Genomic DNA, 25,310 nt, shown 5'->3' with positions numbered 1-25,310 from the left:
GCGGAATAAACGGAGACTGGCGAAGGACGAGGTGACTATGCGCGTCGGGAATGGTTCCAGAGTCGATGTGATCGCCGTCGGCACGCTGCCTCTACATTTACCTACGGGATTAGTTTTGAACCTTAATAATTGTTATTTAGTGCCAAGTTTGAGCATGAACATTGTATCTGGATCTCGTTTAATACGAGATGGCTACTCATTTAAGTCTGAGAATAATGGTTGTTCGATTTATATGAGAGATATGTTTTATGGTCATGCTCCGATGGTCAATGGTTTATTCTTAATGAATCTCGAGCGTAATATTACACATGTTCATAGTGTAGATGCCAAAAGATTTAAAGTTGATAACGATAGTCCCACATACTTGTGGCACTGCCGCCTTGGTCACATTGGTGTCAAGCGCATGAAGAAGCTCCATGCCGATGGACTTTTAGAGTCTCTTGATTATGAATCGTTTGACACGTGCGAACCATGCCTCTTGGGCAAAATGACCAAGACTCCGTTCTCCGGAACAATGGAGCGAGCAACCAACTTATTGGAAATCATACATACCGATGTGTGCGGTCCAATGAGCGTTGAGGCTCGCGGAGGATATCGTTATGTTCTCACTCTCACTGATGACTTGAGTAGATATGGGTATGTCTACTTAATGAAACACAAGTCTGAGACCTTTGAAAAGTTCAAGGAATTTCAGAATGAGGTAGAGAATCAACGTGACCGAAAGATAAAATTCTTACGATCAGATCGTGGAGGAGAATACTTAAGTCACGAATTTGGTACACACTTAAGGAAATGTGGAATCGTTTCACAACTCACGCCGCCTGGAACACCTCAGCGAAACGGTGTGTCCGAACGTCGTAATCGCACTCTATTGGATATGGTGCGGTCTATGATGTCTCTTACCGATTTACCGCTATCATTTTGGGGATACGCTCTAGAGACAGCTACATTCACTTTAAATAGGGCACCGTCTAAATCCGTTGAGACGACACCGTATGAATTATGGTTTGGAAAGAAACCTAAGCTGTCGTTTCTAAAAGTTTGGGGATGCGATGCTTATGTCAAGAAACTTCAACCTGAAAAGCTCGAACCCAAGTCGGAAAAATGCGTATTCATAGGATACCCTAAGGAAACTGTCGGGTATACCTTCTACTTAAGATCCGAAGGCAAGATCTTTGTTGCCAAGAACGGATGCTTTCTGGAAAAAGAGTTTCTCTCGAAAGAAGTAAGTGGGAGGAAAGTAGAACTCGATGAAGTACTACCTCTTGAACGGGAAAGTGGCGCAGCGCAGGAAACCGTTCCTGTGATGCCCACACCAACTGAAGAGGAAAACAATGATGATGATCAAGGTACTTCGGATCAAGTTACTACTGAACTTCGTAGGTCCACAAGGACACGTTCCGCACCAGAGTGGTACGGCAACCCTGTCCTGGAAATCATGTTGTTAGACAACAATGAACCTTCGAACTATGAAGAAGCAATGGCGGGCCCGGATTCCAACAAATGGCTTGAAGCCATGAAATCCGAGATAGAATCCATGTATGAAAACAAAGTATGGACTTTGACAGACTTGCCCGATGATCGGCGAGCGATAGAAAACAAATGGATTTTTAAGAAGAAGACGGACGCGGATGGTAATGTTACCATCTATAAGGCTCGACTTGTCGCTAAGGGTTATCGACAAGTTCAAGGGATTGACTACGACGAGACTTTCTCTCCCGTAGCGAAGCTGAAGTCCGTCCGAATCATGTTAGCAATTGCCGCATACTATGATTATGAGATATGGCAGATGGACATCAAAACGGCATTCCTTAACGGACATCTTAAGGAAGAAGTGTATATGATGCAGCCGGAAGGTTTTGTCGATCCTCGGAACGCTAACAAAGTATGCAAGCTCCAGCGATCCATTTATGGACTGGTGCAAGCATCTCGGAGTTGGAACATTCGCTTTGATGAGATGATCAAAGCGTTTGGGTTTATGCAGACTTATGGAGAAGCCTGCGTTTACAAGAAAGTGAGTGGGAGCTCTGTAGCATTTCTCATATTATATGTAGATGACATACTCTTGATGGGAAATAATATAGAATTTCTGGACAGCATTAAGGCCTACTTGAATAAGTGTTTTTCAATGAAGGACCTTGGAGAAGCTGCTTATATATTAGGCATCAAGATCTATAGAGATAGATCGAGACGCCTCATAGGTCTTTCACAAAGCACATACCTTGATAAGATTTTGAAGAGGTTCAAAATGGATCAGTCCAAGAAGGGGTTCTTGCCTATGTTACAAGGTGTGAGACTGAGCTCGGCTCAGTCACCGACCACGGCAAAAGATAAAGAAGAGATGAGTGTCATCCCCTATGCTTCAGCCATAGGATCTATTATGTATGCCATGCTGTGTACCAGACCCGATGTAAACCTTGCCGTAAGTTTGGTAGCAAGATACCAAAGTAATCCCGGCAAGGAACACTGGACAGCGGTCAAGAATATCCTGAAGTACCTGAAAAGGACGAAGGACATGTTTCTCGTTTATGGAGGAGACGAAGAGCTCGTCGTAAAGGGTTACGTCGACGCTAGCTTCGACTCAGATCTGGATGACTCTAAGTCACAAACCGGATACGTGTATATGTTGAATGGTGGAGCAGTAAGCTGGTGCAGCTGCAAGCAGAGCGTCGTGGCGGGATCTACGTGTGAAGCGGAGTACATGGCAGCCTCGGAGGCAGCGCATGAAGCGATTTGGGTGAAGGAGTTCATCACCGACCTAGGAGTCATACCCAATGCGTCGGGGCCGATCAAACTCTTCTGTGACAACACTGGAGCTATTGCCCTCGCCAAGGAGCCCAGGTTTCACAAGAAGACCAGGCACATCAAGCGTCGTTTCAACTCCATCCGTGAAAATGTTCAAGATGGAGACATAGAGATTTGCAAAGTGCACACGGATCTGAATGTCGCAGATCCGCTGACTAAACCTCTCTCGCGTGCAAAACATGATCAACACCAGAACTCTATGGGTGTTCGATTCATCACAATGTAACTAGATTGGTGACTCTAGTGCAAGTGGGAGACTGTTGGAAATATGCCCTAGAGGCAATAATAAAAGTATTATTATATTTCAATGTTCATGATAAATGTCTTTTATTCATGCTATAACTGTATTATCCGGAAATCGTAATACACGTGTGAATACTTAGACCACAATATGTCCCTGGTGAGCCTCTAGTTGACTAGCTCGTTGTGATCAACAGATAGTCATGGTTTCCTGACTATGGACATTGGATGTCGTTGATAACGGGATCACATCATTAGGAGAATGATGTGATGGACAAGACCCAATCCTAAGCATAGCATAAAAGATCGTGTAGTTTGTTTTGCTAGAGCTTTGCCAATGTCAAGTATCTCTTCCTTCGACCATGAGATCGTGTAACTCCCGGATATCGTAAGAGTGCCTTGGGTGTATCAAATGTCACAACGTAACTGGGTGACTATAAAGGTGCATTACAGGTATCTCCGAAAGTATCTGTTGGGTTGACACGGATCGAGATTGGGATTTGTCACTCCGTATGACGGAGAGGTATCTCTGGGCCCACTCGGTAATGCATCATCATAATGAGCTCAATGTGACCAAGGTGTTGGACACGGGATCATGCATTACGGTACGAGTAAAGTGACTTGCCGGTAACGAGACTGAACAAGGTATTGGGATACCGACGATCGAGTCTCGGGCAAGTAACGTACCGATTGACAAAGGGAATTGTATACAGGGTTTGATCGAATCCTCGACATCGTGGTTCATCCGATGACAACATCGAGGAGCATGTGGGATCCATCATGGGTATCCAGATCCCGCTGTTGGTTATTGACCTGAGAGCATCTCGGTCATGTCTGCATGTCTCCCGAACCCGTAGGGTCTACACACTTAAGGTTCGGTGACGCTAGGGTTATTAGGAAGACTAGTATGTGACTACCGAATGTTGTTCGGAGTCCCGGATGGGATCCCGGATGTCACGAGGAGCTCCGGAAGGTTCTGGAGGTAAAGATTTATATATGGGAAGTTGTCAAACGGACACCGGGAAGTTTCGGGGTCATACCGGTATTGTACCGGGGCCACCGGAAGGGTTCCGGGGGTCCACCGGGAGGGGCCACCCCTCCCGGGGGGCCACATGGGCTGCATGGGGCAGGGAGCCAGCCCCTGGTGGGCTGGGCGCACCCCCTCCCTTGGGCCCTTGCGCCTAGGGTTGAGAGGGGAACCCTAGAGGGGGCGCCCCCCTTGGCTTGGGGGGCAAGCCACCCTCTCCCCCTCTCCCCTTGGCCGCCGCACCCCCCCTAGATGGGTTCTAGGGGGCCGGCCCCCTTCTCCCTTCCCCCTATAAATAGAGGGGTGAGGGGAGGGCAGCCGCACGACCCTCCAAGGCGCAGCCCTCCCCTCCCCAACACCTCTCCTCCTCCGTTGTGTGCTTGGCGAAGCCCTGTCGGAGTACTGCTCTCCACCATCACCACGCCGTCGTGCTGCCGGTGGAGCTGTCTTCCTCAACCTCTCCTTCCCCTTGCTGGATCAAGAAGGAGGAGACGTCTCCCGTCCCGTACGTGTGTTGAACGCGGAGGTGCTGTCCGTTCAGCACTTGGTCATCGGTGATTCGAATCACGTCGAGTACGACTCCATCATCACCTTGCAAGCTTCCGCACGCGATCTACAAGTGGTATGTAGATGCAAACTCTCTCCCTTGACTCGTTGCTTAGATGAACTCATAGATGGATCTTGGTGAAACCGTAGGAAATTTTTTAATTTTCTGCAACGTTCCCCAACACCATATTGTTGAACCAAGCCTCTAACCCACCTTGTCCTAGCAAACCTTTGTGTGGCTATGTTACCGCTTTGCTCAGCCCCTCTTATAGCGTTGTTAGTTGCAGGTGAAGATTGAAGTTTGTTCCTTGTTGGAACATGGAGATGTTGTTCCTTGTTGGAACATGTTTACTTGTTGGGATATCACAATATATCTTATTTAATTAATGCATCTATATACTTGGTAAAGGGTGGAAGGCTCGGCCTTATGCCTGGTGTTTTGTTCCACTCTTGCCGCCCTAGTTTCCGTCATATCGGTGTTATGTTCCCGGATTTTGCGCTCCTTACACGGTTGGGCTATTATGGGAACCCCTTGACAGTTCGCCTTGAGTAAACCTCCTCTAGCAATGCCCAACATTGGTTTTACCATTTGCCACCTAGCCTTTTCTTTTCCCTTGGGAGTCGCGCTCCTGAGGGTCATCATTATTTTAACCCCCCCGGGGCCAGTGCTCCTCTGAGTGTTGGTCCAACTTGTCAGCCGCCGGTGACCACCAGGGTCAACTCTGGGCTGGCCTACCGGAAGTTTGGACGATCTGGTGTGCCCTGAGAAAGAGATATGTGCAGCTCCTATCGGGATTTGTCGGCACATTTGGGCGGTGTTGCTGGTTTAGTTTTACCCTGTCGAAATGTCTTGTAGAACCGGGATACCGAGTCTGATCGGAATGTCTCGGGAGGAGGTCTATTCCTTCGTTGACCGTGAGAGCTTGTGATGGGCTAAGTTGGGACACCCCTGCAGGGATTTGAACTTTCGAAAGCCGTGCCTGTGGTTATGGGCAGATGGGAATTTGTTAATGTTTGGTTGTAGAAAACCTGAAGTTGACCTAAATTAAAATGAATCAATCGCGTGTGTAACTGTGATGGTCTCTTTCCGGCGGAGTCCGGGAAGTGAACACGGTGTTGGAGTTATGCTTGACGTAGGTTGTTTAGGATCACTTCTTGATCATACTTTCTCGATCGTGCTTTGCCTTCTCTTCTTGCTCTCATTTGCGTATGTTAGCCACCATATATGCTAGTCGCTTGCTGCAGCTCCACCTCATACCTTTACCTTACCCATAAGCTTAAATAGTCTTGATCGCGAGGGTGCGAGATTGCTGAGTCCCCGTGGCTCACAGATACTTCCAAAACCAGCTTGCAGGGCCTGATGATTCCGCTCCAGGTGACGCGCTCGAGCTCAAGTGGGAGTTTGACGAGGACTCTCAACGATACTATGTTTCCTTTCCTGATGATCAGTAGTGGAGCCCAGTTGGGGTCGATCGGGACCGTGTCGCATTTGGGGTTCTTCTTTTATTTTGGTTCCGTAGTCGGACCTTGATTGTATTTGGATGATGTAATGCTTTATTCATGTAATTGTGTGAAGTGGCGATTGTAAGCCAACTATGTAACTCTTTTCCCTTATGTATTACATGGGTTGTGTGAAGATTACCTCACTTGCGACATTGCTTTCAATGCGGTTATGCCTCTAAGTCGTGGAGATATAGCCGCATCGAGGGCGTTATAAAAGACCATGCTAATTATTTGTGAAATTGAGACAACAAAGAACTAAAAGGCAAATAACAGGTAATAAATACGATTTAACCTTGTATTTAAAGGTTGGGGGGTTTCTGATTCGAATACGATCAGTAAACCGGACCAAAGGGGTTAAGCTAAGGTTCGAATACGACCATATAGCCCCCAGTGGCTTTGGCGTTGCGCCGATCAAGAGGGTACCGACAACTATGTTCTCTTTGGTTCGAATATGACCTATGTTTGAACAGGAAGCCCCCAAATGACCTTGAGAGGTTTTTAACGGCCCTGATTCGAATATGATCCAAGTCAGACCCAAAAGGGGTTAAGCTATGATTCGGATACGATCAAGAAGCCCCCTAGTGAGTTTGGCCTTGAGCCGATCAAGAGGGTTATGACAGCTATGTTCTCTTTGGTTCAAATACGACCTATGTTTGAACAGCAAGCCCCCAAATGACCTTGAGAGGTTTTTAACGACCCTGATTCGGATACGATCCAAGTCGGACCCAAAAGGGGTTAAGCTATGATTCGGATACGATCAAGAAGCCCCCTAGTGAGTTTGGACTTGAGCCGATCAAGAGGGTTACGACAGCTATGTTCTCTTTGGTTCGAATATGACCTATGTTTGAACAGGAAGCCTCCAAGTGACCATGATAGTTACAGCTAGATTCGAATACGATCATAAGCCAGACCAAAAAAAGGTTAGACTTGATTCAAATATGATCAGCTCCTTAATAGTCATTTGAAAATAAGAAATAGCAAAGATCGTAATCTTTGAAAAGAAAAGAGACCGATGGTCATGTTTTATTACTTATCATGGTATATACAATGCTAAAGTATGTACATGATGAGAGCCGGTGGCTCAGGTGTACTATGGACGAAGTTGAGCAATGTTCCACGGGCGGCGGGTCTCCTCTTCCGACTTATGTGAGTCTTTGTGGTCTCGAACGTCAATGAGGTAATATGACCCGTTGTTTAAGTTCTTTCTGACCACAAAGGGTCCTTCCTAAGGTGGGGATAACTTGTGTGCATTTGATAGATCCTGGATGAGCCGGAGCACCAGGTCACCTTCCTGAAAAGTCCTGGACTTAACCCGGCGGCTGTGATAACGGCGCAGGTCCTGTTGATAAATTGCTGATCGAGCCGCTGCTAAGTCTCTTTCCTCATCCAACAAGTCAAGTGCATCCTGACTGGCTTGTTCATTATTAGCTTCAACATAAGCCGCCACATGGGGCGAGTCATGACGGATGTCACTAGGCAACACTGCTTCTGCTCCATACACCATGAAGAAAGGTGTGTAAGCTATAGACCTGTTAGGTGTGGTGTTGATACTCCACAGTACCGAGGGTAATTCCTCTACCCAACAACTCGGCGTTCGCTGTAAACGAACCATAAGCCGGGGTTTGAGACCTTATAAAATTTCATGATTTGCTCTCTTAGCTTGACCATTGGATTGAGGATGAGCTACAGAAGAAACATCAAGCCGAATATGCTCACGTTGACAAAACTCCTCCATAGCCCCTTGGGATAGATTAGTGCCATTGTCAGTGATAATGCTGTGTGGAAAACCAAAACGGAAGATCACCTTTTACATGAACTGAACCGCCGTGGCCGCATCACACTTACTCACCGGCTCTGCCTCAACCCACTTTGTGAATTTATCAACTGCCACTAAAAGATGTGTCTTTTTATCCTTAGACCTTTTAAAAGGTCCCACCATGTCAAGCCCCCAGACCGCAAATGGCCAAGTGATTGGAATCATCCGGAGTTCTTGAGCCGGCACATGTGCTCTTCGTGCGAACTTTTGACATCCATCACATCTGCTGACCAGATCCTCTGCATCGGCGTGAGCCGTCAACCAGTAAAAACCGTGACGAAAAGCCTTGGCCACCAGAGATTTTGACCCAGCGTGATGACCACAATAGCCTTCATGGATCTCACGAAGTATTTCTTGACCTTCTTCGGGGGAAACACACCGCTGAAACGCTCCAGAGACGCTGCGATGGTATGGTTCTCCATCAGAAATCGTCATTGACTTAGACCGCCGGGTTATCTGTCGAGCTAGGGTCTCATCCGCTGGCAACTCTCCCCGGGTCATGTAAGCCAAGAACGACACTGTCCAATCTGGGATGACATGAAGAGCCGCCACCAACTGTGCCTTCGGGTAAGAAACGGCTAGATCTTCTTCTGTGGGTAACTTAACAGACGGGTTATGCAAAACATCCAAAAAGGTGTTAGGTGGCACCGGCTTACGCTGAGATCCCAACCGGCTTAAAGCATCAGCCGCTTCATTCTTCCTACGGTCAATGTGCTCCACCTGATAACCTTTAAAATGCCCCGCAACAGCATCAACTTCGTGGTGATAAGCCGCCATGAGAGGATCTTTGGAATCCCACTTGCCTGATACTTGTTGAGCCACTAAATCTGAGTCGCCAAGACACCGGACCTGGCTCAGGCTCGTCTCTTTGGCCACTCGAAGACCATGGAGCAAGGCTGCATATTCCGCCGCGTTGTTAGTGCAAGGAAACATCAGCCGCAACACATAACAAAATTTGTCACCTCGAGGGGAGGTTAAAACAACTCCAGCCCCCGATCCTTCCAGTCGTCTGGACCCATCAAAGTGAATAGTCCAATATGTGTTGTCTGGTTTCTCTTCCGGCATCTGCATCTCTGTCCAGTCATTAATAAAATCAACTAGTGCTTGAGACTTGATCGCAGTACGTGGTACATACTTCAACCCATGCAACCCAAGCTCAATGGCCCACTTGGCGACTCGTCCAGTGGCTTCTCTGTTTTGAATGATGTCTCCCAAAGGAGCAGAGCTAACCACAGTGATTGGGTGATCCTGAAAATAATGTTTAAGTTTCCGGCTCGCCATGAACACCCCATATACGAGCTTCTGCCAATGTGGATACCGTTGTTTGGATTCAATTAACACCTCACTGACATAGTAAACCGGCCATTGAACCAGATGCTCCTTACCAACCTCCTTGCACTCCACCACAATCGCCACACTAACAGCTCGTGAGTTGGCGGCTACGTATAACAACAGCGGCTCTTTTTCAATTGGAGCAGCAAGAACCGGCGGCTCTGCAAGCTGTGTCTTCAGATCCTCAAAAGCAGAGTTTGCAGCATCACTCCAAACAAAATCATCCGTTTTCTTCATTATCTGATACAAACGCATCACCTTCTCCCCTAACCGGCTTATGAACCGGCTCAAAGCAGCAACTCGACCCACCAGCCGTTGAACGTCATTGATACATGTTGGTTTGGCCAGGGATGTGATTGCTTTAATTTTCTCCGGTTTAGCTTCAGTACCTCGGTTGGACACCAAAAGACCCAAGAGCTTGCCGGCTGGGACTCCAAAAACACACTTAGCCGGGTTAAGCATCATTTTGTAGACCCAGAGGTTAGCGAAGGTCTCTTTCAGATCTGCGACCAAGGTTTCCTCTTTCCTGGATTTTACCACTATATCATCCACATAAGCATGAACATTACGCCCAACTTGATCGTGAAGACAATTCTGCACACACCGTTGATAAGTCGCCTGGGCACTCTTAAGCCCAAAAGGCATAGACACATAGCAGAAAGCTCCAAAAGGAGTGATAAAAGCTGTCTTCTCCTGATCCTTTACTGCCATCTTGATCTAATGATAACCTAAATAAGCATCCAAGAAACTCAAACGTGCGCAACCCGCCATAGCATCGATGATCTGATCAATACGGGGGAGGGCAAAAGGGTCAGCCGGACAAGCCTTGTTTAAATCGATGTAATCCACACACATACGCCAGGTGCCGTTCTTTTTGAGTACAAGCACCGGGTTAGCTAACCACTCTGGGTGAAAGACCTCCGCAATGAACCCGGCCACCAACAGCCGGGCCACCTCTTCTCCAATGGCCTTGCGCCTTTCTTCATTGAACCATCGGAGAAACTGTCTAATAGGTTTAAACTTTGGATCAATATTGAGAGTGTTCTCAGCGAGTTCCCTCGAGACACCCGGCATGTCGGAAGGTTTCCATGCAAAGATGTCCCGGTTCTCATGGATGAACTCGATGAGCGCGCTTTCCTATTTCGGATCCAAGTTTGCACTGATGATGAACTGCTTGGACGAGTCGCCAGGCACAAAGTCAATCATCTTGGTGTCATCAACTGATTTGAACTTCAACACCGGCTCATGCTCCGTCGTTGGTTTCTTTAAAGACGTCATGTCTACCGGTCAACATGATCCTTATAAAACTTTAACTCCTCTGTTGCACAAACAAACTCAGCATAGGTAGCATCACCTTCTTCACACTCCAAGGCTATTTTCCGGCTTTCATGTACTATAATGGTGCCCTTATAACCCGGTATCTTGAGCTGCAAATACACATAACACGGCCGAGCCATGAACTTGGCATAAGCTGGCCGTCCAAACAGAGCATGATATGGGTTTTTGATCTTAACCACCTCAAAGGTTAATTTTTTTGCTCTGGAGTCATACTCATCCCCAAAGGCTACTTCCAGTTCAATTTTACCAACTGTGTATGCCGACTTACCAGGTACCACACCGTGAAACACAGTGTTGGATTGCTTAAGACTCTTATCAGTCACCCCATCCGGCGGAACGTCTCATAGTAGAGGATGTTGGTGCTGCTGCCTCCATCCATGAGTACCTTAGTGAATTTATATCCACCAACCTGAGGCGCCACTACCAAGGCCAAGTGACCCGGATTATCAACCCGGGGTGGGTGATCCTCTCTGCTCCACACAATAGGCTACTCTGACCAACGTAAGTAACGTGGAATCGCTGGCTCAACGACATTGACGACCCTCTTGTGAAGCTTTTGGTCCCTCTTACATAAACTAGTGGTAAACACATGGTATTGCCCACTATTCAACTGTTTTGGGTTACTCTGATATCCGGACTGTTGCTGCTGATTACCTTGGCCGGGTTGTGGATTATATCCTCCTTGGTTACCAGGATGGCCCTGACCGTGAAATCCTCCTCCACCTGAGCCGGCGCCCGGGCCATGGAAACCGCCTCCACTTGAACCGATGCTCGGGCCGTGACCTCCATCAAACGTGTTTGAATTTTTAAATGCCTTCATGATCGTACAATCTTTCCACAAGTGGGTGGCTGGCTTCTCCCGGGTGACGTGTCTTGGACAAGGCTCATTCAATAGTTGCTCAAGGGTGGGACCTGACCCGCCCGACCGAGGGGGTTGCTTGCCCTTGCGCCATTGATTGCCGCCCTGTGCATTGGTGTTAGCGACAAACTCATTAGCCTTACATTTATTATCCACTTGATTTGCCGGGTTATGCTGGTGGCCCTTTCCATTGCCGTTCTTCTTTCCCTTCGCTGCCTTTTCTTCATCAGACACCGGGTCTTTGGTACTATTAGAATCAGCATACTTGACGAGAGCCGCCATCAACTGGCCCATGTCATTGCAGTCACGTTTGAGCCGCCCCAACTTCTGCTTCAGAGGTTCAAAACGGTAGTTTTTCTCCAACATCAAGACTACTGAGCCGGCATCCATCTTATCAGACGAATGTATTATCTCCTTGACCCGGCGCACCCAATGGGTTGTAGATTCACCGTCCTCTTGCTTACAATTAGTCAGGTCCACAATCGACATAGACTGCTTACACGTGTCTTTGAAGTTTTGGATGAACCGGGCCTTCAACTCCGCCCATGAGCCGATAGAATTGGGGGGCAACCCCTTCAACCAAGTACGAGCTGTTCCATCCAACATCATTGTGAAATACTTAGCCATTGTTGCGTCGCTGACCTCCAACAACTCCATAGCCATCTCATAACTCTCAATCCAAGCCCCAGGCTGCAAGTTGGCCGTGTAATTAGGCACTTTACGAGGCCCCTTGAAGTCTTTTGGCAAACGCTCATTACGTATGGCCGGCACCAGGCAAGGGACACCTCCGGTTTTTGTGGCCACTCCTGTCTCAACCGAGGTTGCTGGATAAGCCGGAAAAGTCTGATGAGCCGCCTGCTCTGCTGCCAGTTGAACCGCTCGCTCCGCCTCTTGTCGGATCCTCTCCTGATCTGCCAAGTTAAGGGCTCTAGCCTACACCGGCTCATACGTATGTGGCCGGTTGCGGCATTGAGCATTGCTTGACATGTCAGTTGAATCCATATGCCTACTGTAGCTCGGGCTCCGGCTTGGGCGAGAAGTTGAATGGATCCTGTCTCGACTGTAGGAGTACGCGTCCTACTGTGCCAGAGCTGTTCGAAGAATTCTCTCACCCTTCGTGTTTCGACCGCCGCCAGTGAGTCACCCTCCATCGGGAGAGCCGCCAAACGAGCTGACGCTGCAATGAGGTTTTCCAAGGGATTGGAGAAGTGACCCGGCGGTGTTGGTACGTAATGAGGTGGAGCGGTAACTACACGAGGTGGTTCCATGGCGCGTGGTTGGACCGGCGCGCCGGGTGTCGTGATCCGGTTTACCTCCGGCGGGTTGCTTCCCCCAGCTCCGGGTGTATGAAAAAGGTTCCTAGGATCGAGCATCAGAGGTAAACATGACTGAGTTTTCTGATGCCTTCTTCTCATGACCTCGTTTGACGCGTTCAGATCCACCAAGAGCCGGAAGGTCTCCGCTTGAAGCTGTTAAGCACGAACGTCCAAAGCCGCCCGCTCCGCTACCATCCTGATTTCTTCTGCTGCCAGATTTTCTTTAGCCTGTACCATCTCTTCACGTACGCGCGCCACCTCTGCGTCATGCTGGGCTTTATCTGCCGGCTCTACCACGGTAGTCAACAGAGTCGTCAATTTATCCATGAGGTCCATTAGAATCTGAGCCGGGGGGCGCACGGGGTCTCCTGACCCGGCTACGGCAGACCCGGTAGCTGTTGCTGCTGCCGCTGTGGAGTTATGCCCGGGCTGTGTTCCTGCCATGAAGACTCCGGCCAAATTTGGCGGCTCAAGGGGGTCCGGAATACTGCTGCCATCGGAACAACCCCCGAGCATGCCATCCTGCAGCTGGTACAAAGAGTCTGTCTCGCCCGTTGATGATGCAGTGTCAGAACAGACGACCGTCTCACGGCCCTCCACTGATCCTTCAGAGTATCCACCGCCGTGGACGCAACCTACAAAGGCATGCTTCACGAAAGATTGAACACGGGCAGTCCTCGCGCGCTGAGCTGTTTCGACGAGGTTGGTGTGGACGTCCGGCTCAGGGCCTGACTCGCCGATCCGGCCAATGAAGACGTGAATTCCGTCGAAGGGGACCCAGTACCTGTACTCGATTGAGCCGGCCTCGGGGCCCCAGCCTTCGTCATCGATGTAGAGCTTGCCGTGATGACTCTTGGTCATCCGGCCTACAGCGTACCCCTTGAGCCCTTCGAAGTTGCCCTTCAAGAACTCAAATTCACCATGCGCTGGCCCCACGATGGGCGCCAAATGTCGTGGAATTGTCAGGGCAGATGTCCTAGCAAAAGGACTTAGTCATAGGGCCATCGCAACTAGGAAGCTTAAAGGGGTTAATCGGGACAAAGGACACGAGAGGTTTTATACTAGTTCGTCCCCTTAAAATGAAGGTAAAAGCCTACGTCTAGTTGTGTTGGTATTGCTGGGGTTTCGATCACGAAGAGGCTTAACTCGCCATCTTGGTTATCGATCTCTTGTTTCCTGCCCTAAGCCGCCACCAAGTCGTCCCCTTATATACACGGGTTGACGCCTGGTGGCTTACAGAGTCCCGCCCGGCTCATAATCGTGCCCGGCTCGGTGACTTCCTTTACATGCCTTTCTTTACAAGTCTTTCCTTACATACGTCAGTTTACAATATTGGGCCTTAAGATGCCTCTAGGCCCTTGGGCCTTCTATAAGATTTAATAAACTATTGTCTTGAATGTTTACTGAGCTTTCTTTGTAACCTGCCACTGGGCTGACCCGGCCCCTCCCGGGCGGGTCATAACTGATAGCTATATCCCCAACACCGTGGCTAATGATGGTTGTGACAAATTGGTTCCATTGGCGTTTGCTTTGGTGTCGGCGGAGAACAATGACAACTGGGAGTGGTTTCTTAATCTAGTGAGGACCAAGGTAATTGGACCTGAAAGAGAGGTTTGCATCATCTCGTACCGCCACCCAGGGATACTCAATGCAGTGGAGATTGACATTCCAAGACATCCTCGCGTGCACCATAGGTGGTGCATGAGGCATTTTGTTTCCAACTTTTACCGAGCATGTGGAGACAAGGAATTGTCTGACCTTCTTCATGATTGTTGTCTCGCATTCACCACTAGACATTTTGAGAAATTGTGGGACAAAGTGTATGCCAAAGCAAACAATGGTGGCAAAGATTTCCTAAATAGGAATCTTGTCGATAAAGGAAAGTGGGCACGAGATTTTGACAATGATGGAGTGAGGTACGGTGACATGACAAACAACATGGCTGAATGTTTCAACATGGTGCTAAAGGGTGTCCGTGCATTGCCGGTGACAACAATAGTAGAGTATACATTCCAGAAGTTGAATGTCTATTTTCAAAAGTATAGTGAAGAAACATCCAACTTGATGTCCGGGAAAAACAAGGCCAAAAAGATGTACAAGTATCCACCAAAGGTCGACAATTGGATGGAATACCAAGCAAGGAAGGCGGATTCACACAAAATCCAGTCCTTGGATAACATAGAATTGATTTACCAAGTTGATGAGCACGGTGGAATGTCGCGTGACGGCGTGCCATATGGAGGTGGCTCCTTCAAGGTTTATCTTAAGATGGGCGCGTGTTCATGCAAGAGGCCTACATTGTATCATCTCCCGTGCTCTCACTTGATAGCTGCATCTCGCACTAGAAATGTGAGTGCCAACATAACCAACAATGTAAGATTGGTGGAGTATTCGATCAATGCGGTCAAAAATACATGGGCTGCGAGGTTCCATCCCTATCTAGACCAATCTAAATGGCCGGAATACCATGGACCCCCACTATACCCTGATTTGGAAATGAAGGTGGTGACACGTGGAAGACGAAAGACAAAGCGTTTCTTGGGTGACATTGATTGGGGTGGTGGATTCCGTAAGGAATGGGGGAGCCAACATTTCACAGAGCCTCGTGATATCAGCCGTTGCGGTGAATGTAACAACGAGGGGCACGATAGTAGAGGTTGTATCTCAAGGGGCAAAAGAAAGAGATCAAAACGAGATGGTGATGGTGGTGATGGTGGTGTGAGCCATGGTGATGGTGTAGCTCAAGGACGCGGCCGTGGTGATGGTGGAGCTCGAGGACGTGGACGTGGTGACGGTGGAGCTCGAGGACGTGGCCGTGGTGATGTGTCACACCCACGATGCGGCTATATCTCCCACGTGTCGGAGCACGACTTAGAGGCATAACCGCATAGTAGGCATGTCGCAAGAGGGGTAATCTTTACACATTCCATGTACTGGATAAGAAAGAGATAAAGACTTAGCTTACAATCGCCACTTCACACAATACATAAATATAGCATTACATCATCCAGAATACAATCAAGGTCCGACTACGGAACCAAAATAAAGACAACCCCAAATGCAAAAGATCCCTGATCGCCCCAACTGGGCTCCACTACTGATCGTCTGGAAAGGAAACATAGTAACGTCCTGAATCCTCGTCGAACTCCCACTTGAGTTCGGTCGCATCCCCTGGACTGGCATCATCGGCACTTGCATCTGGTTTTGGAAGTAATCTGTGAGTCACGGGGACTCAGCAATCTCACACCCTCGCAATCAAGACTATTTAAGCTTATGGGTAGGAAAAGGTAGTGAGGTGGAGCTGCAGCAAGCACTAGCATATATGGTGGCTAACTTACGCAAATGAGAGCGAGAAGAGAAGCAAGGCACGGTCGATAAGCTATCATGATCAAGAAGTGATCCTAAACTACTTACGTTCAAGCATAACACGAGACCGTGTTCTCTTCCTGGACTCCGCCAAAAAGAGACCATCACGGTTACACACGCTGTTGATTCATTTTAATTAAGTTAAGTGTCAAGTTCTCTACAACCGGATATTAACAAATTCCCATCTTCCCATAACCGCGGGCATGGCTTTCGAAAGTTCAAAACCCTGCAGGGGTGTCCCAACTTAGCCCATCACAAGCTCTCACGGTCAACGAAGGATATTCCTTCTCCCAGGACGACCCGATCAGACTCGAAATTCTGGTTACAAGACATTTCGACAATGGTAAAACAAGACCAGCAAAGCCACCCGAATGTGCCGACAAATCCCGATAGGAGCTGCACATATCTCGTTCTCAGGGCATACCGGATTGGCAAGACGTCGGTTGACATAGACCCTGGTTGCCCAGGGGGCGCCGGACATCGCCCAGTTTGGACCAACACTTAGAGAAGCACTGGCCCGGGGGGTTAAAATAAAGATGATCCTTGAGTCCACGAAACCCAAGGGAAAAAGGCTAGGTGGTAAATGGTAAAACCAAGGTTGGGCCTTGCTGGAGGAGTTTTATTCAAGGCGAACTGTCAAGGGGTTCCCATTATAACCCAACCGCATAAGGAACGCAAAATCATGGAACATAACACCGGTATGACGGAAACTAGGGCGGCAAGAGTGGAACAAAACACCAGGCATAAGGCCGAGCCTTCCACCCTTTACCAAGTATATAGGTGCATTAAAGTAAACAAGATATAAAATGATATCCCAACAATAAACATGTTCCAACAAGGAACAAACTCCATCATCACCTGCAACTAGCAACGCTATAAGAGGGGCTGAGCAAAGCGGTAACATAGCCAAACAACAGTTTGCTAGGACAAGGTGGGTTAGAGGCTTGACATGGCAATATGGGAGGCATGATAAGCAAGTGGTAGGTATCGCGGCATGGAAATAGAGCGAGCAACTAGCTAGCAAAGATAGAAGTGATTTCGAGGGTATGGTCATCTTGCCTGCAAAGTTCTCCGAGTTGACGTAAGCTTGATCCTCGTAAGTGTACTCAACGGGTTCCTCGATCACGTACTCATCTCCCGGCTCTACCCAAGGCAAGAACACAAGCAAAGGGAAACACAATCAACCACGGTGCAATGTGCAAGCAACATGATGCAAAACATGGCATGATATGCGGGATGTGATATGCAATGCATATGCGTGCTCCAAAAGGAAAAGATTGAACCAGGCCTCAACTTGGCAAACCAAGTGCGCCGCTGGAAAGATGAGTTGATTTGATGCACGGTTTGCAAATGGCAAGCAAAACAATAATGGCACAATTTTGCGATTAACAACACGATGCCATCTAAAATGCAACAAGAAACTAAGCTACTGCACTCCAACATAGCAACAAAGCACATGGCAGTGATCTTCTCAAGATGCTTAACAAAAAATGAACACTGAGCTACGGCTAAATCACACAATAGCAGGTCCAAACAAGCATGGCAAAAGTGCAAAAGATAACAGTATCACAGACTTAATGAAAATAACATGTCAGGAATTAACATCAGGAAGCAAAGTTTAGAGCAAGATAACAACATGCTACAGACCAGGACATAGCAAAGTAAGGCATGGAATGAATCTACTCAAATCATATAACAAAAGTGCCTTACTGACCATAAGCCAAAAAAGATCAGAAAATATGATGGCACCCATGTAAACATAGCAAGTTTCGTTAACAGATTCAGACTTAGCAGAAAACTCGACATGGCAAAAGCAGAATTATGTAGGCATGTTTGCGAACTCAACACAAGGCATTGCATGACAAACTAAGCATACACCCAACAAGAATACATGATCAAGAAGCTAAACATGGCAAGAACAATCTCATAGAATGCATGGATCAACTACAACAACCTTGGCAAATTTGATTAACACGTAAACAATCTACCAGGAACATTTTATAGCAAAAGTAGAGCAAGATTGATTCATGCTAGGTTACTCCATAAATGCAAACAAGGACATGGATGGATAGAGCACAACCATATTCCCAAATCATCCTTACTGAACATACTCAAAATAGGCATGGATCTCTTTGTAGCAACATGAACACATGGCATAAAAATAATATCAGGGAAATGACTTAGTGAAATTCTAAGTCCCCGAAATCAGCAACATCACGAGAGCTACTTTGCATGCATGTGCTAGTCACCACATTGATCACAAAAATACATGGCATACACCCCAATAAAGATGGTATGGCATAGCCCAAAACACATGTAGGGCTCAAGTTCATATGCAGCACACAATAATCATGGCAAAAATGACAAATGCTCAAGATCTGCTAAGTAACAGGAACTGACATTATGAAGCACTTTTGAAACAGTCATTAGGGCATAAAGATGGACCCAAACAAGCATGGTGCACTGGAACAAAATGAAGAGCACATTCTAACGAACATTTTGATATATCACACGCGTGAAACGGAGCTACGGATGAGAAGTTATGGCATGTCAAACAGGGCATGAAAACATGAACAGGAAAAATGACTTAGAGAAAATAGACCTCTCCGGACAGATCTAGGGTTCGTTGGGTCCGCGAAACGAGGCGGCGGCGCACGCACTCCGGCGAGGCGGTGGTGGCCGGGGTCGGCGAGTAAACGGCGGTTCCGGGCGGCTCCTGCCCGGATCTGGCCAGAGGAGTCACCGGCGACGGCGGAGACCGAGGTGGCGGTGCGGTTGCCGACGTAGGCGCGAAGGAGCCGGCGTGGAGGATCTCTGGTGAGAAGGCAAGGTGGCAGAGCTGCGCGCCAACGGTGAGGTCTCGGGCGGCGGCGCGAACCGGATCGGGCGGCGGGGGAGACGCGCGGGCGGCGGCGCACAGATGGGCTCGTGGGGGCCGGGCGCGGGCCTGGTGGGCCAACGGCGCGGGGTGGAACCGGTGGGACACGTGGCAAGCCCCTGTTGGACAGGCGCGGCGGCGGACACGTCCGGCTCCGCCCGGACATGTCCGACGGGCGAGAGGGGAAGATCTAGGGTTTCTCTGCGCGAGTATTTCGGAGGGGAGCACCTATTTATAGTTAGAGGGAGCTAGGAGAGTCCAAAAGAGGTGCAGTTTTTGGCCACGCGATCGTGATCAAACGGCCGAGAGGATGGAGGGGGTTGGATGGGTTTTGGGCCACTTTGGAGGGGTGTTGGGCTGCAACACACACACGAGGCCTTTATGGTTTCCCGATTAACCGTTGGAGTATCAAACGGACTCCAAATGACATGAAACTTGACAGGCGGTCTACCGATGGTGTACCAAGGCCGCTTGGAAAGTCTCGGTCCATTTCAAGAAAGTTTAACACCCGCTCACGAAAAAAAGACAAAAGGAGGCGCCGGAGGACGTAGGAGCGCCGGATCGCAAAACGAACAACGGGGAAAATGCTCGGATGCATGAGACGAACATGTTTGCAAATGCGATGCACATGATGACATGATATGAAATGCATGACATGGACAAAAAGCAAAAACAAGATAAGAACCCAACCACGAATCTCATAACTTAGTGCCGAAAATGGCAAGAGTTGGAATACAAATATGGCAAGTTACATACAGGGCGTTACATGACGGTGGAGCTCGAGGACGTGGCCGTGGTGACGGTGGAGCTCAAGGACGTGGTCGTGGTGACGGTGGAGCTCGAGGACATGGCCGTGGTGACGACGGAGCTCGAGGACGTGGCCGTGGTGATAGTGGAGCTCGAGGACGTGGCCGTGCTTACTGGCTTGGGGCGTGAATCTTATGTATGTGTTGGTCATGTTAGGTGTGTGGAATGTGTGAACTTATGTATGGCGTGATCCTTCTGTATGTCCCGCATTTATGTGTGACATGAACCGTTTGTATGTCCATGAAACTTTCTATGTCCGGCATTTATGTGTGAACTTATGTATGATTTGATGTCTTATTTCTGTTAAAAAAATGTGCAGTACCATGGCGCCCTGGGAAAGGGTGTCATGTAAGTATGCACATCGCCCTACCTTGGGCGCCATGCATGGCACGCTGAATTAATTAGCATGACGCCCTGAACATCACAGGAGCAAAATTTGGGTCCTTAGCCGTTTCTGCAGCCAACAGGCATGGCGCCTTGCCCCAGGGCGTTATGCTGTCAACAGGCATGGCGCCCTGACCCAGGGCGTCATATTGGCAACAGGCATGGCGCCCTGCCCCGTGGCGCCATGCTGTCAACTAGTTCTTTGCTGATGCTGCTGCTGGCTATTTGCTGAGTACTGCTGCTGCTGTTGCTGGAGTTTTTGCTGATGCTTCAAGAACATTAAGTGGAAGAGAACCATCACAAATGCATCAAGTTTCATGCATTGTTCACCACAAATGCATCAAGTCTCAGACATAGTTCGAGACAAAGTTTCATACATAGTTCGAGACAAAGTTTCATACATAGTTCACCACAAATGCATCAAGTATCATACATAGTTCACCACAAATGCATCATTTCCTTCCTTTCCCCCTCTTAGCCGGTGCAGCATCCTTCCCCTTCACTAAGCGCCTTCTCCTCTGTAGCGGCACCTCCACCTCCTCTTCCTCCTCCTCTGAGGCGGCCTCGATCACCGGGTCCTTTGGCACAATGTAGGCAAGCATATAGATATAACGGTAACTTACCACAAAGCGGATAGTTGGCGCCAATTCATACCTTCTACCATCTCTAATAAGCGTGTTGTACTCCATATTGGCCATCCGATCAAAACCTGGATTGGGTTCATGTAATACGTCCCCTGGCTGAAATGCGGGCGCGTTAAGTTGAGTACGGGCAACGGAACGAAACCACACAAGATAATTGTTGAATGCTTCCGTATCAAAAGGCCGTGGGGGAGGCTTAGAAGTCGGTTGATGCAATGAAAGCTCAATCTTATTGAACTTGTGCTTGAACTCCTGGATATACATGTCATGCTCTCGATCCCATTTTTTTATACTCTTCTGCTTCATCTTGTCAAGACTGCATAGCATTTGACAATTGCATTTGTGTTACTATCTTGAAAACAATGGAGAAAGCATTTGAAGTGCTAAGCACTTACCTATGCAAATGTAGCGAGGTGTCTTTGTACTTTGGCGGGGTCTCTTGAAATAAGCCAAACTGTGTCATAACTCGTTGTGGTTGATAAAACTCAACAACATAATAACAAATCAACGAGCAACACATCTGCCATAAGTGTGCTTCCTGTAGACACTTTGGGTTAAGTCTGAAACTAATAAAACCAGCTCCCCTACCAATATTGCCCTCCGTTCCGTACGATTCCCAGGTAACCTATAAACAAAGATTAAGAAAAAACTACATTGTTAATATGATTTTTGGAAAACCGAACAAACTGAAAAGACAAAGCAAGAGGCTACTAAGATAACCTGCTCCGGGGTCATGATGTCAAGCTTGTTGCGGTAGTGCAAATACATGGTCTTTGAACTGCCAACAAAACCTTCAACCTTGTCCCACTTATACGCCCATGTAGGCATACGGTCCGGGTCATGATGATCATCCCACCGGTCGTAACCCTTTGGTGTCGACCGCCCCACTGGCAAGTGCTCCCAACTCCAGATCGATAATAGAAGCATCGGACCACCGATGTTGGCTTCCTTTGACTCTACAACGTTTCTTGGATTCGCACCCCTACGGCACGCCTCGTCCAGCTACACATAAACAAGAAATATGTCATTAAAAACTAGAGAAAATTTCTACATGGTGAACACAATATTATAAGCAAAACTACTTACCTGACGATACAAATAAGCCAACGCCGCCGTACCCCAACTGAGTCCATGCTCCCACCCAGCAAATAGCTTAAGCCATATAAAGGAAGCGTTCACGCCAGTGCCATCAAAGAAAAGAGTCCGGCTGACTACATACCACAAGTATGCCCTGGTATACTGCTACACTGTTTCATCGTCCACATCAGCCAGGCATTCCCCAAAGTGTTCAGCAATCCAATGATAACTTGCACCGGCGGACTTCCCATGTACCCCCGACTCCCTCCCTATGAGTCCAACCACAATCTCACGCCATCCATCAAAATCTGTGCTAAAACAAATAGGCTCTCCTTTGATGGGAAGTCCAGTGATCAGAGAAACATCCTGCAAAGTGACAGTCATCTCCCCAGCATAGAAGTGAAAAGTATGTGTCTCAGGGCACCATCGGTCAACGAGTGCCGTGATCGCACAAGGGTTCATCTTCGGCATTGAACGAGACACGAGTGAGATGAAAGGGAGAAGCCCGGTCTTCCGGATATACTCCGTGTATCGCTCGTCATACTTCATCTTGTCATGAACCGAACCGGACCTCAGGTCACCTTCATCTGCCATGAACCGTGCACGATGCAATTGATCATACGATGGATGGATAAGAGAAGCCATCCTGCAAATTACAAATGTATATGGTAAGCCCCGTTGTCATTTGCAAATATCCGCACTAGTGCAAAAACATACATACATGTGCAAAATTTCTACACTAATTCTTCTTCCATACACCATATATGTGCATATAATTTTCTACAACATAATACACCATATATTTGCACTAATTCTTCCATACACCATATATATGTGCGTACATATCCTAACCAAATTCATAGCACTTTCATAATAATCCTATATCATACACATTGTAAGCCATACATATCCTAAATCACACTAATCCCTACATTATCACACCAAAATCCACTTTTCATTTCAACAAAAGAATGAACTAGGGTTTCATCCAAATCAATCAAATGGAGAGATTTCAACCAATAGAAAGAGGGGAAAGGGAGGAGAATACCTTGAGGATTCGAAGGGCAACCGGATCCACCGATCTTCGGCTCAGATCCGCAGCACTTGAGTGGGGAGAGGGAGGGGCGATTTGAGGGGCACCATGGGTGGGGAAAGAACAGAAAGAGGAGAGAAAGAAAAAACACAGAGCAGAGGGGCTCGTGCGACGATGTAGTGAAGGGGTATGGCGCCCCGGGGCGGGGCGTCGTGGTACAGCCCATAGCGCCCTGGGCCGAGGCGTCATGGGCCCAAGGCCAAGCCGACGTGGCAGTCAGCGCCGACGCGCACGACGCCGTTGACCAAGGCGTTATGTTATCTAGCATGGCGTAGGGCCATTTTATGAAATATTTTTAAAATAGGGCCATTTTGTGCTGAACTTTGGCCAAAGGGCCAATTTTGTGATTTTTCACCATGTCGAGGTAGCATGCTTGCATGTTAAGAAAAATAACTTAATAAAGGCTAGATATTTGGACATAGAAGATTTCTAAATTTGACTCTACATCCATCTAGCTTTTTTTTAATGGGATCGACCTCTCTAGCTAGTCAGTGCCAGTTGTGAAAAGCAGAAGTGCATGCCGTACATACCAACCTACACCTGCAGTGTTTCTCCAAAAGGAGAGCATCTGCAGTGCAGCTGGTCTGAAGTTAGAACACCCTCGCTCACATTTTCTCGCTAGCACTTAATGCAATCGATATGATCTGATTTGATGCTCATCCCAGGGCATTAGATTTCTTCATCGGACGGCACGGGCCACCGTCCATGGATAGCCCACTTAGTTAATCGCCCTGATCCTCTTGTTACGCTAGCTAGCTAGTTGCGTGCACGGGCCACTGTCCATGGATAGCTAGATATGAGCATGACATGACCCAGCAACAACCACACGCGACATTGTACGTAACTGCAATTAACTGCTCGCTCGATCTAGCTAATCCAATTGATTGCATGGATTTATATATCAGCGCTAAGCGAAGAGCTGCTAGCTAGGCATTGCATGCTAACTCCTTTCTGTCTCTCCCCGTTCTGTTCTGCTTGACTCTTCCAGGTTCCAGCCGATCGATCAGCAGAGATGGAGATCAGGCGGCGGCGGGCACTGGCGATGGCCCTGGCGGCGGTGCTGGCCGCCGTGACTGTTGCTCGGGTGGCCACGGCTGCGACAAGTTACACGGTGGGGGCGCCGGATGGGCTGTGGGACATGCACACGGACTATGCTGAGTGGGTCGCCGCCAGGACGTTCCACCCCGGCGACAACATCAGTAAGCTAGCCGCACTAACTAACAGTACCGATTAATTAACTCACACACCCATTGCGCAGTTTAGACTAAAGTGACCGAAGTTAACAAAGCCTTTTTTAGGGCATTAACAAAGCCTTTTTATTTAACCTCTTCTCCTGCGCGCGCTGTGCTGCAGCGTTTACGTACTCGAGAGAGCTGCACGACGTGGTGGAGGTGGGCAAGGCCGGCTACGACGCCTGCTCCAGCGCAAACAACGTCTCCGCCTTCCGCTCCGGCAACGACGTCGTCGCGCTCACCACCGTCGGCACGCGCTACTTCCTCTGCGGCCTCACCGGCCACTGCGACAGCGGAATGAAGATCAGGGTCGACGTGGTCGCCGCGTCCACCGGTCCCGTAGCCGCGCCGCCCACCACGTCTGCCGGGGGTAACGTCGTCGCAGGCCTTGGCGCGCTCGTGGTGACGCATGCTCTCCTTGCCAGCATCAGCGTCTGGTGAAGTGTGTACGTACGTCCGTAGTATGCTTCTGGTATCGCTTTTTTTATTTTGGTTTGTGCTTTTGGTATCGCTGCTTGTGATTGATATTTCACTTTTTCTTTCCGGTGGATCGCGTGTTCGGATTAAAGCATACGTTTATAACTTGGTATCTGGAAATTTCCCACCAGCCACTTGTACTGGCTTGACTTCTGCATTCGAACGGACACAACCAAATTATTAAACCCATTAAGAGCATCTCCAACAGACGCCGGTCGCGCCGCACGCAAAAAAACACATATACCGCGCGCGCATCGGCTGGTTTGACACGGCGCGCTGCGCCCGCTCCAGCAGTCGCGCTAAAATGCAGCGCGCGCTCATTCTAGGTTATTGGAAAATAGATAGATTACATAGATTTTAACGATACAAAGGTATTTTACATCCGAAACATAGATTGCATAATAATTAAAAATGACAAACGATAAAAAACGAGATAGATTGCATTAAAAAAACTACTCTAAGTCGCTATCATCACTATCATCATCCTCCTCGGCGGTGTCGTCCGAGGTATCCAGCCAGATGTCCAACCACCGATCACTGTTCGGCGTGAAGAACGACTGCCCACCTGCTTCA

The 25,310-nt window shown here is 48.3% G+C and overlaps 1 protein-coding gene across 1 annotated transcript; it reads left to right on the top strand.

Moving 5' to 3' along the window:
- Nucleotides 1-13,719: 13,719 nt before the first annotated feature.
- On the top strand, nt 13,720-24,867 carry LOC123151958 (uncharacterized). The gene is made up of 6 exons (XM_044571584.1): nt 13,720-13,835; nt 14,252-14,372; nt 15,523-15,630; nt 19,805-19,984; nt 24,017-24,227; nt 24,382-24,867. Exons 1-6 carry the CDS (start codon nt 13,720-13,722, stop codon nt 24,699-24,701), a joined length of 1,056 nt encoding a protein of 351 aa, XP_044427519.1. The 3' UTR covers nt 24,702-24,867.
- Nucleotides 24,868-25,310: the final 443 nt, after the last annotated feature.

Source organism: Triticum aestivum, chromosome 7A (genome assembly GCF_018294505.1).
Source record: "Triticum aestivum cultivar Chinese Spring chromosome 7A, IWGSC CS RefSeq v2.1, whole genome shotgun sequence".
NCBI lineage: Eukaryota > Viridiplantae > Streptophyta > Magnoliopsida > Poales > Poaceae > Triticum > Triticum aestivum.
Note: the sequence above shows the minus strand (reverse complement) of the source record. Positions and strands in the feature narration are given on the sequence as shown.

Bases quoted from the DNA above. Each gene is read 5' to 3' on its own strand.
- LOC123151958 (XM_044571584.1), top strand. From the start codon at position 13,720: ATGGGCGCCAAATGTCGTGGAATTGTCAGGGCAGATGTCCTAGCAAAA. The intron at 14,373-15,522 runs GTAATTGGACCT...GTGATGGTGTAG, and splicing joins TTAATCTAGTGAGGACCAAG to CTCAAGGACGCGGCCGTGGT. The intron at 19,985-24,016 runs GTTAGGTGTGTG...TGACTCTTCCAG, and splicing joins CTTATGTATGTGTTGGTCAT to GTTCCAGCCGATCGATCAGC.